The sequence below is a fragment of the Rhineura floridana genome, chromosome 7, assembly GCF_030035675.1.
Source record: "Rhineura floridana isolate rRhiFlo1 chromosome 7, rRhiFlo1.hap2, whole genome shotgun sequence".
Classification (NCBI taxonomy): domain Eukaryota; kingdom Metazoa; phylum Chordata; class Lepidosauria; order Squamata; family Rhineuridae; genus Rhineura; species Rhineura floridana.
This window is the reverse complement of record NC_084486.1, coordinates 122,918,991-122,931,183: the sequence shown is the minus strand read 5'-3', so window position 1 is coordinate 122,931,183 and position 12,193 is coordinate 122,918,991. Positions and strand designations below refer to the sequence as shown.

The 12,193-nt window shown below is 43.3% G+C and overlaps 1 protein-coding gene across 2 annotated transcripts in view; it reads right to left on the bottom strand.

Annotated features, from left to right (window-relative positions):
• Nucleotides 1–12,193, bottom strand: part of TIPARP (TCDD inducible poly(ADP-ribose) polymerase) — a 28,733-nt gene that overhangs the window by 1,378 nt on the left and 15,162 nt on the right. For both annotated transcript variants that reach the window (XM_061637125.1, XM_061637124.1), the window contains exons 3-5: nt 4,439–4,607; nt 3,163–3,344; nt 178–456 (exon numbers count right to left, since the gene is read on the bottom strand). In XM_061637125.1, coding sequence (XP_061493109.1) covers nt 178–456; nt 3,163–3,344; nt 4,439–4,607 — 630 coding nt within the window. The remainder of the gene's footprint in view (nt 1–177; nt 457–3,162; nt 3,345–4,438; nt 4,608–12,193) is intronic.

The following is a 12,193-nucleotide window of genomic DNA, read 5'->3' as shown; positions in this document are numbered from 1 at the left end:
AATGAAATCACATGTCCCAACTGGCCCCCATCACTTAAAGGGATATTGTGAAGTGGATTTCCTGCAATCAGCAGTGGGTTGGACTAGATGACCCTCAGGGTATACCTTCCAATTCTATGGTTCTCGCTCATACGGTTGCACAATGAATTAGGAGAATATTTCTAAATTTTGGCTCACCTCTTATATTTCTCCCACAAAAACTGGTTTTGAACTCGCAGTATTTTCAAAATTCTGTATTTGGTCTCTGGCACAGTCTTATGAAAGAGGTTATAAATGGTTCTGTAGCTTTTGTCTTCCTTTGAAACAGGCACTTGAATGAAGTCCTGAGCTGAATCCATGTTAATCCAAGTTTCAGGATAGAAGTTTGGAGAGGTAACAGCAGTTGGGGATAACACTTGTGAGGTGATTGATTCAGTTGCTGGTACCACAGGTACTGTAGGGCTGCCCCCAAGAGTCCTAGCGTGGGAAGGAATTGGGGTATTGGTGAAAGAGATCTTTGGCTTGTATCCAATGTAGTAATAAATAGCAAGGATTTATGATTTCACAATGGATTTCTCCTCCTCTCCTTGCCCTGCAGCTCCCCTCAATCTGCTGGGGGGGGGTTGTTGAAGAAACCCCAGAGCAAATTTGGGGAGGGTGCAGGGGAAAGAAGGGGGAAGTTCCTTTGCCCATACATTTCATTGTGCAAATGGAATGAGTGCTTTATATATTGCCCAAGAGCCAGTGTGGTATAGTGGTTAGAGTGTTGGACTATGATCTGGGAGACCAGGGTTCGAATCCCCACACAGCCATGAAGCTCACTGGATGACTTTGGGCCAGTCACTGCCTCTCAGGCTCAGAATACCCCTTACCATGAAAACCCTATTCATAGGGTCGCCATAAGTCATAATAAACTTGAAGGCAGTTCATTTCCATTTTTTCCCATGATAAACATTAAATAATCTGATCATGTTTAGAAATATTTGGAAATAAGATTTCTATTCAGAGCAGGATAATTATTTGCTATGTGACTTGCGGGTTATATATGGGCACAGCTTGATATACAATTGCACTTAAACAAGCAAGACAAAAAACTGACCATTGGGATAAACAACAGCAGCTCACAGGGCAATACTACCGGGACCCACAAACACTGAATCACAGGGGATTTTACTGCAATACGTGCTATAGAAACAGGACACACTTCTGATACATCACATCTGTCCTAATGATCATTCCAGCACCTGCTCAAGCTAATCCCAGGTGAGAAATCCCACCCCTCCTAGAGGGCGAGTGCTGTCAAGAGGAGCCACACTTTCCAGATCATTAAGCAGCAGCAAAGAAGGTCACACATACACAGAAAATAGAACACTTCCTCATACAAAGGTGCACTGGAATCTGAACGCCAGGTGTTCAAAGCCTGTGGACAGCTGGCTAGCAGCAGCACTGGACTTCATTAAGGCTGCTTCCACACTGAGCATTTAAACTGCGGAAGACCCACACTTTGCATTAACTTTTTACAGGGCATCTGTACGAAGTTATGAACAAGATGCCACCCTCCCCCAGTTTTTCTTGTTTCCTTTCCTTCGCTTCTTTTTCACAGCTCAAAAGATTCAGACGGAAAAAGCTCAACTGAGTAGCTGGACAGTTTCCCCAGATGTCAATGACCTATTGTGTTGGTATTCCAGCCAACTAAATTGCTCTCTATGGTCCGCCTTTCCTCCTCTCTAGGAATCAACTAACTTAATCACTAACTTTTCCATTTTCAAATATCATTGCCTTTATGTCATTTTTTCCTCCTCTGCTCCCCTAAACTGCAGAGGGGAGCCATCATGATCAGGAGCGTAGCGAAGGGGAGAGGGAGTATTTAATTCCATGTAATGGCCCCGACAAAAAAAATTGCTTCCCCATCCAACACTTGGGGCTGGGGGAAAGGGAACTTAGCTAGGGAGTATTAGAAGTCCGAAAGCAGAGTTGCTACTCTACTTCCTACTTAAAGCAAAACAGCAAAGGTTGGGTGCTGCTATATCGTACACCATTGGAAGCATTCTAGATCAGATTAATCCCTGCTGATCTTGCAGTACTTTCAAACACATTCAGTCTTGTGGCATAAGCTCTTGAGGAACAGAACCCAAGGGATGCTTCCGAGGAACTGGGTTCTATTCCAAAAAGCTTAGGGTGCAGTAGCTCTGCTGGTCTTTAAAGCTGGGACAAGGCTTTGTGTTTGCTACACACACCGATTTACATAGCTACTTCTCTGTAATTAACTAATTTTGAGCAGCAACTATGCATACGAATAAAGGATAGCACCTCAAGAAGCTAGGCAGGTAGCCAAGTATGCCACCAATGGGGCTCTTGTACCTTTAAATGTTGGGGAACAGGGAAAATTCCACCCTATGCAGCTCTTCATAGGAAGAGTTGCATCCAGCTAGGTTGTCACCTCTAAGCAGCTTTTAAAAAGGGTCAGCAGCCCAATTATGGCTTGGCATCAGCTCTGGGAATTATTACCCAATCCTAAAGGGCCAGGTGACATGTTACATTGTTCACATCCACTGAGGACGACTCAACACAACTGATGCTATCGTTCTGAACATGCAAACTCTCAATACAGTTTGCTGTGCCAGCATGTGAAGTGTATTAAGCCCCCACCCCAGTGCAATGCACCAAGTTATAAAATTTGGTACAAACGTTTTAGGAGCAGGGTTGTCACTCTCACAAGAGGAAAGCGACTCATCTCCCATATGGTGTTGGGAAAAGATTACCTATCTATCTTTGAAGCAAAGATAACAGAAGCATTTGAATATGGATGGAGGACCCAAAAATGAAAGTACGATAGGTACAGAAGTGCTACGCACAAGCTTGATAACTCAGAATTGCGAGTGAAACAAAGGTGTTTCAGTATTCCCAAAACAGAAACTCTGCACTACAGATGAAACAGAGGGAGACACTGAAGGCAATTTTAATAGAAGGGGTTGAGCATATCTAAAGCCCAATCATATGCAGCAAAGCCTCCTGAAAACAAGATCACCATGGGAACAATTCATTAACTTCTGTACAAGCAAGAACTTCCAATGGGCAATTCAGCTTAAGGGAGGGGTTGTAGTGCTCACTACATCCGCTTTCACCAACAACGGCCACTTCTAGAAAGGATTCCCACCGCATACAGAAGGTCCCATTACTTACTGCAAGTATGGCATGAGGATCACACAGGAGCGGAAGAAAGGTCTCTTCTTGATTTCTCTTCGAACGCATGCATTTTGCTGGAAGCCATCTTTTATGTTCAAGATATAACGATTATGCCAAGTAACAAATCGGACCTCTGCCAGCCCCCGGCAGTTGGCTTCTTCTATCAACCGCACAACAGGCTGTTTTAAAAAGAAAGAAGAACAATCCATTTAACCAATGCAAGCGCACTTCATTTTCAGCTGCTTTTTCACAGAACTGTTACACAAAAATACTGCCAACATGAAACACAGTGCTAGGCCCTGTTTCACGCAAAATCTTGTAAGATTATGACTCGCGATTTCCCCCTGCTAAAATGAAAGTTGGAGTAACTGAGCAAAAATTGATTAAATTAAGAGGCCTTCCCAGTCTTCAGTTTCTGAAATGCTAGAGAGGATACACACATATTTAAATCTTTCATGAAAAAGAAGGGTTTAGCATCAATCGATGTTTCCATCAATGAGCAGCTACCCAAAGGTTTGTTTCTGTGAACATGTCAGGAGTTTTGCTGTAAACCCTCCACCCAGAACCTGACTCCTTGGCTCAAGGCCTCCAATCTATACACACACAGCAGCAAGTGCATGCACTGCCTTTTGGTTAAGAAGGACAAGGAAATGCTAGAACTCCATTTGACCATATTCATTTTCCATGTATTGTGGAAGTTATTGGGATCTACGGGCTGTGTTCTGCTAAGTCAAGAATAGCCAACATGGTGCCCTCCAGACATCGCTGGAGTGCAACTCCTACCATCCCTGGCCATTCGCCATGCTGGCTGGGGCTGAAGGGAGTTGGACTCCAGCAACTTCTGGAAGGCAGCACATTGACTACCCCTGAACTGTTACTGCATGAGTGGAATGAATTCCGCAAGCACAAGAGAACGGCCCTCCGTCCCCTCCATTTGTGCCCTCCCTGCACAACCCCCAATTGTGTTCTAGAAAGTTATGGGGAACGCAAGAGCAGATCTGGAGGGCACACAAGGGGAGGAGTTCTGTCGTGCTTGCAGAAGTCATTCTGTGTGCATATTTATTTAGTTAACACAACCCTCTAATATTTTATGTACAAATCTCTTAAACCTTTCCATTTATCCGTGATCACCTTGCCAAGTAGGTTAGTCTAATTAATGGCAACACAGCCAAGACCACCCAGTGGGCTTCACAACTAGGCAGATATTTCAACTTAGGTTTTTTTCATCCAGACCCCCCAATGTTATTCCCCAAAGCTTAGAGGGGGAAAATACCTCTGAATATTCTCTCCAGCCAAAATGATCCCTGCAGAAATATTTCCAGATTGTGTAGTAGTTGGAGTTGGCAGTGGTACACACAGGCGTAGACAGCCTCCTCAACTGGTCAAATTCAGTTGTATCATACAGAGTCAAAGAATTCAAGTCTACTAAAAACTCATGACCTCTGTGGGGGGAAGAGAAAAGTAAAACAGTTCACTTTTCCTATTCATTCAAGAACACACTGAAAGTTACGGCATGTCAGCAGTACAAAGTTTTGTCAGTTCTTCCTTCTACAGACTGGGAGCTAAATGAGATGCGTTAATAAGAGTGTGAGAGCAACCTTGGGCCAGTCACCGTATTTCAGCCTAACCTATTATCATCATCAATTACCTGCCCTTCACCCAAAGGCCCCAGGACAGGTTACACCAATTTTAAAATATAACATTAAAAACAATCTACCTCACAGGGTTGTTGTGAGGAGATAATGGGGGAAAGAGAAAAATGATGCATGCCACTTTGAGCTCCTTGAAGGAAAGGTGGGATCAATATGCAGCGTATTCATAAAATGTTGACTTTTTAAAGTTAGTGTGTGGAGACCAGGATTAGGACAGCAACAGTGGGGCTTAACCCTTTCCTTCCACAACACAACCCTAAAGAATCACCATCTCCCCCAGGAGCTGCTAATTGGGGGAGGGGGCTGATTTTCAAAATCCTGATCATGTGTGGAAGAAGAAAGACCTCCCCACCCACCTTCGTCCCAAATCCATCCCACTCCCTGCAGTTATTTACATTTTAATGATGTGCATAGCAATTACTTCCATACATCCCAATGTAACTTTTACTTTGGGCCAAAAACTGACCAGGCTTTGGGATAGGGAGTGAAATAAGAAAACAAAAACTTAAGTATTTAATGCGGACACATTGCAGACCACCCAAACGAAGCTTACGGACCACTGGTGGTCCATGGACAATGGCTTGGGAACCCCTGAGAGCAAGGAATACAAGCTAGAAATAGGAACATAAAACAGGACCAAGGCTATGCAGGACTGGCCTGTCTCTGCTCTGTTTTACGCAATGCAAGTCTTAGAGAAAACAGAACACACCCCACCCTGGAACCCTCGACTGAGCACCTTTCTTCTCTCTAGAGACAGCTCTACAGGGAGAACAGCCCTAAGTAGGGCATGCTCTCCCTGTTATCGGTTCTGGGGCTACACCTGCCTCCCTTCACCCTGCAATCATGTAGAAATTCCGCTGAAATGCTACTGGCATGCTTACTTATCAGTTGGAGGCACAACGAGGCATGTTAATCAGGCAGGAAGCAGGTGTACGCAAACCCCCCCCCATTAAGTGAGTCAAATGCTGCAAGGTATTTATGATGCCATCATTCAGTATTGCTCCCCTGCTGTAAAAGTTAAAACAGGGCCAAATGATGTATTGAGTAACAGAAACAGGCCAATGGATGCACCCCAGATTTCCCTGCATGCACCTGTTCTCTGGATCAGGGCAGCTGTCACTGCTTCTCCCCTTCCCCCCAGCTTTTATTATTATTTATTCTATTTATTCATCACCCAGTACAAGGGGTCTCTAGGTGAGCTACATGCACAGTGAAAACCCACCCCCAAGTTTAACAATGAAAACAATACCCTGCCCCAACCAACACAGAAACAGCAGTAAGCATGATCACCATATTCTCACAAATGCCTCATACTGCCTCCACATGCGTTGGTGGTTTTGTACAAGAAACAGAGCAATGCTCCATGCTCCTTGCCACCCTTCTTCTGCGACAGCGCAAGTGACATTCAACACAATGGAAACGTCTACTTGCACATAGCCGGCTTTACAGTTGGCGCTGTAAGAAAGGTGGTAGCGATGCTGACAGAAGAAAAGTTATTGTTTGCTAAATTCAGGGAGTCAATTCGTTTCAGAAGAAGAGAGCTAGCAGGGAAGAGTACAGGAAGCTGCCTTATACAGAATCAGACAATTAAGTCCCTCCAGCTCAGTACTGTCTACACTGACTGGCAGAGGTTCTACAGGGTTTCAAAACAGGGGACATTCCCAGCCCTCCCTGGAGATATTGGGGATTGAACCTGGGACCTTCTTCATGCAGAGCAGATGCTCTACTAATGAGCTACACCTCTCCAAGCAAAGGGGTATCCTTACGAAATGTGAAGAGGAATAAGCGATTTGGTGCCTTTGAGGGTAAGTAGCGTGCATTTTCAAAAGAGAACCCTTGAAATCCATTTGTGGCATGACATAAACAACAAAGGAAGAGATCACGATTCACACCTTTATGACAGCCAGAGACCACAGTCTGGCCACTTCAGGTCACCATACATTAATATGTAACCCAGAACCACTGGTGAGCATGATTTCCCAATAAGCAATGCCTAGACGATGCAACTTAACCCTACAATAAAGGATCTCTTTTGCAAAAGCAAGTCTTTTGCACAAGTGCAAGCTTATCTAGATTAGGCACTACACACCTGTTGCCAGTCCACCTGCCAAACCTTATCTTTTATCACCTGTGCAGGAAAAAGTAAGATGACGCTGAAACGGTTTAAAAAGAAAAGGTCATTGATTTCCCCCCCCCCCAATTACAAGATTGAAGCCAGAAAACATTTGGTTTTCCTGTAACAAGAGAACCTCCCCAGCCCCTTTCTCTATAAACACACAACTTTCTGCATGCCATTTTCAGGATTTTGGAATGAGGTATAAATACACAGTACATGACTGTATGGTGTGGAGAAAGGGAACAGAGAAAGGTTATCCTACCTCTCTCATAATACTAGAACTTGGGGACATCCACTGCAGTGCAAGAATCAGGACAGACAAAACAAAGTACTCCTTTACACAGTGCAAATTATTATTAGTCTCTTTCCTTGCAGAGCAACCCAAAGTAACTTACAACGAACTTTAAAACCAAAAGCATAGTTATTATGGAATTCACTCTCATAAGAGGTAGCGACAATTAAATTGGATCGCTTTAAAAGAGCATTACAGTAGACAAATTCATGGAGGGTAAGGCTATCAATGGCTACTAGCCATAATGGCTATGCTCTCACTCCACTGAGAGAGGCGTATGCCTCTGAATACCAGTTGCTGGGAACTATAAATGGGGAGAGTGCTGTTGCACTCAGATTCTGCTTGGAGGCTTTTCATGGGCATCTGGTTGGCCACTGTGAGGAAAGGATGTTGGATCAGATGGGCCTTTGGCCTGACCCAGCAGGCTTGTCTTATGTTTTTATTCTTTAATTAGTTTAGAAACAAGGCTCAGCATAGCCTTGGTGAAAACAGCATTCCTGACATAATTTCAATTTAGTTTCAAGTGTTGAGAAACAAGCCACATCAGATCAAATTCAAGATTGCTGAACAGATGCCATCTGACTGGTTAAACAGTTTCACCTCAGTTTTGCACTGGAACTATGGAAAGCCAGAGAGTCCCCAAGCTAAAACATTCCATGACACATAGGACATTGACTATGAGCAAGCTAAGCTAAAAATCCAGACTCAATTTCACACAGTCCTGTTTCACCTTAACATTTTGCATCCAGGGACTAGCTTATCAATCATCCTACAGTGGGTGTATTTTCTTTTTTAAAAATCCAGGCCCCAATTATAGGATACCTTTTGGCCAAAATACTGCATGCTCATGTTTACACAGATGCAGAAATAGCTCCAAAGAGCGCCCTTGAAGATATGACATATGAAACATATTGGAATTACTTTAGGGAATTTGCGAACAAGACAGCTTAGAAGTTAAGGGTCCTATTATTTGTTCCAAGCTATTTTAAAGTTTCCAAGTCTATATCAGTTTTACAGAACCTTTGCTCTGTAAAGGCTTACCACATATTAGCCCTATGGGAGTCTCTGGTTCCCATTCCGTGGGATTTGAAAGTGCTATGCCTTCAGATACAAGCACAGTTCACAAGGCTTTATGGGTAAAGACAGCCAACACTAAGCAGAGCTGGGAGTATTTTGGCAACATGGGTCAACACACAACAGCAGTTACTGCTCAACTCTGATAAACCAAGCACTGCAGAAGACGTTAAGCATCACTGTACCTACAACATGAAGACAGAAGCAGGGCTTTCTGCTGAATTACTATAGGAGTTCATGCTAGCTACGCAACAAGACTGAATTTTATAATTCTATCGAAAGAATTGTTTTTAAAAAGCAAACAAGCATATTGGTGTTGTGTAGACAGCTTGCCCGCATATTTTTATTTCACCCTTCCTCCAGGCAATGCATTTAGGCGTAGTATTCAATACTAGTTCTACTCTGAGCAGCCCCACTAAAGTTAATAGTCTTGCATAACTTAGATTCATTAATTTAAACGGATCTATTCCAAGCAGGGCTTAACTGAATACAACCCTTGGTTCTTCCCCCTTTGGTTTATCCCGCCCCCCTCACTTGCCCCCTGTGATGCAGGTTAGGCTGAAAAGTGTAACTGGTCCAAGGTCACCCAGTAACCTTTATGGCTAAGTGGGGATTTAAACCCAGGTCCCAGTCCAGTACTCTTAAGCACTGCAACGCAGTTGGGCCTCAAATGTAATTGGGAACAAGTTACTCCCCCCCCCACCTGGCATTTGTGACACCCCCCCATTATTTACATCTGGGCCTATCAAATGTGCTGCAAAATTATTTGGAGAGCTTTATTGCACTCACACTGGCTTGAGTCACAAGCGCTTGAGCCAGCTCAAGGAACTCTCCTAAAATGAGAAGCAGCAGTTTGCTTTAGTTTTCAAAGTGAACATCAGTGTCAGAATGAATACAATTAACAGTTCCACTGAAAAGGTCTCTCTGCCTGAGGGTAACCCTAAATCAGAGGCAGCCAGTTCACTGGTTATTAAGTCTGCATTTTTAATGTAATAATACTGGAACAGGAGATCAAGATCCCCCAAAGTCCCAGGCATGGTCTGAAGACACAGGGCAGCAAGCTAACCTACCCCACAGGGTTGTTGGGAGAGTAAAGGACAGTGAGAAAAGCTCCTTAGAAGAAAGGTGGGACAAAAGTGTAATAAGTGCCCCTCAAAGCTACTTCCACAATATCAAGCCACCCAATTCATAAAGAACTTAGCATTTTTTAAAAAAAAAATCACTAGGAGTAGGTTATTTCACTACAACTCTTATGATATGATTAGATTTCTGCCTTTATAAAATTATTTCTGTGCTTGCTTCAATATAAAGTGCTTATAGCCCCAATAAAGCAGTCTGAAACAAAGCAGAAATCACACTAAGATTCTATCGTCCCATTTGTTGGCAATATCCGCAATCTACATATTTTATAAGCCCACACTGCATGTTTAACAGGATATTTGAGAATTTAATCTGACAACGAAATTAGCAAGACTTCATAAATATTGACTTGCTTGTACATTCCAAAGAAACAACTGTGGTTTATATTTTACTATTGCAATTTATGCTTCAAAACTCCATGGGGGTTAAATTCAGGTTTATCATTGTTTAATATTACAGCAAACACAGCAACCTCTTCAAAACTCAACTACAACCTTCGGGAGTTCTGACTATTGTTTTTATGTGCCTGCAGCAAAACTTATAAAGTACTTTCTAGACAGTCAAGGGACTTGAGGAAAGAGCACAGCCATGAAAGATTAAGACATTTACAAAAATAAATAAAGGAAGAATTTGTTTTAGTCCAATGAAGGAGGCTGGGCAAGGAAGCCTAACTGCACTAGATTAGATGTCAGGTTTATTTAAGATTTATTGCTCAGCATTCAATCCAACTGAGATCAGCTGGAGAGGCCTTGTCATGGGTGCCATTTTTCCTGGGAAGTTCTTTCTGTGTTTGGAGCAAGAACTCCTCATGTCCTACCCAAGTAACACTGTAATTTAGGGATGGGGAACCTTTTTGGCCTGATGAGCCAGACCCTTGTCAGGATTGGCGTTGCAGACCAAATTGGACAGGTGGGTGGAGCTGCCCACCTGTCAATCACATGACATGCAATTATGACACCACATGTCTAACCGGTGGGTTGTCCTACCCACCTATCAAAATCCCTTGCACAGGTCTTGGCTACTTGGGAATCGTAGCACAAAGGGTGTTCGGTGCTTTAATCCCTGCTCATCAGGAAAATGGCCTCATGGGCCAAACTAGACTCCCTTGGGGGGGGGGGGCAAGATCAGCCCATGGGCTACAAGTTCCCTACCCCAGCTGCAATTATGCCATGCCCTCTCAAAGAGGAACATCAAGCTACAAATGTGAACCTTGAGCCAGCTGAAGTTGTAGTGGGCAACTGGTGACAATAATGAACTGCTGGTCCTGGATGCACGTCCTCACCCCAATTTGCATCAAAATTGGCATCCATTCACTTCAGAATGGGGCTCAGAGGAACAACGCAGCATGTTCAGGGATGTGCATCAGCAACATGCGCAGAAGGTTGCTTATATACATGCAGCTCTCTCTTGCTGGGATTAGGGTAGACCAAGATTCACTTGATTTGCTAAGCTATCAAATGCAGCTTGTTTTGTTGTACTTTGCCTAAAGTGAAAGCATAATCAAAAACTCTGCAAGGCTCTGAAACAGTTATCAGGGATCCTGCTGTATCAGGGTCCCTGACTGCGAGTTCTACTCATATTGAAGCAAGTAGAATCCCTGTGCAAGCCTTGCCTACACAACACAAGGAAGGCTAGAGTCCGGGAGTAGGAGGGGGAGCAGAAACATGCACAATGATGTTGGGGCCATGGATTGCATGTGCACCCCTGCCCTGAAAACCCCTCAAGTGTCCTAATGAAATGGAGTTTTGTGTTTCATACTGAATCACTGACAAGTACCTCTGAAGCAAGGCTGTTCACACAACTTCTTAGTGGAAGAGATTAGCAGAGAGGATGAACTTCTTCTGTTTCCTCCTGGAGGTCTTCATAAGCATTTCAGGAGGTCATCTATGCTTGACCAGCTTTCATCAGGACTCTTGAATACTACAGATCCAAATGCAAACAAATGTTTGCAGGAGGGTGGGTTGGGGGAGGAGAAGAGTGGCAAGTGGGAAGTGTTCAGATGTCTCCGAAGCACAGCAACGCATCACTGAACACGCCACAAGTTTAGAAAGAGCTGCAAAACCAGGAGTTTTGAGTAGTTGTGAAAGTAAAACTACACCCAGAAGCCACCCAGCAACTCGTGTTAACCACTGGCCTCTCTTTCTGCACAGCTAGATCTGGCTCAAAGACAAACTGTTCAAAGAATTTGCTTGCCTGGAGTTGTGGATGGGAGATAATTTGTACTGAAGTTTGCCAACTCACTTTCAAACTACTCCAAGAGGTTGCCACACATCATGTGTTATGCTCCTCTGGTTTTATGCACAAGTAATTAAGACTGACATGGTGTTAACACATACCCACCCACCACCCCACATGATACAACAGCAACTGATTTGCACCAAAGAGGTACCATTTGAAGATTCGTGGTATAAACAATATCAATATACTTGCTGTTTTGAGATTGCTGAAATTGCTCTTATGTTTTGGTACAAACTTATGACAAGACCAAGACAAGGGAGAAAAGAGAATTGCTTTTTAAGATGTTTTTAAATATTTTTTTAAAACTAGTTTTTTTAAAGATGTTTTTAAAGTGTTTTGTTTTTAAGACATTTTAAGAATACTTTTAGTGTTCTGTCCCTTGTTTGTTGCCCTGGGCTCTTTCTGGGAGGGATAGAAATTTAACAACAATGCAGGGAACAACTGACAAATGAAAAATGCCAAAGCCAGTAAAACTTGATGTGTCAATATATGTTAATTAACCAATACAAGCTAGTA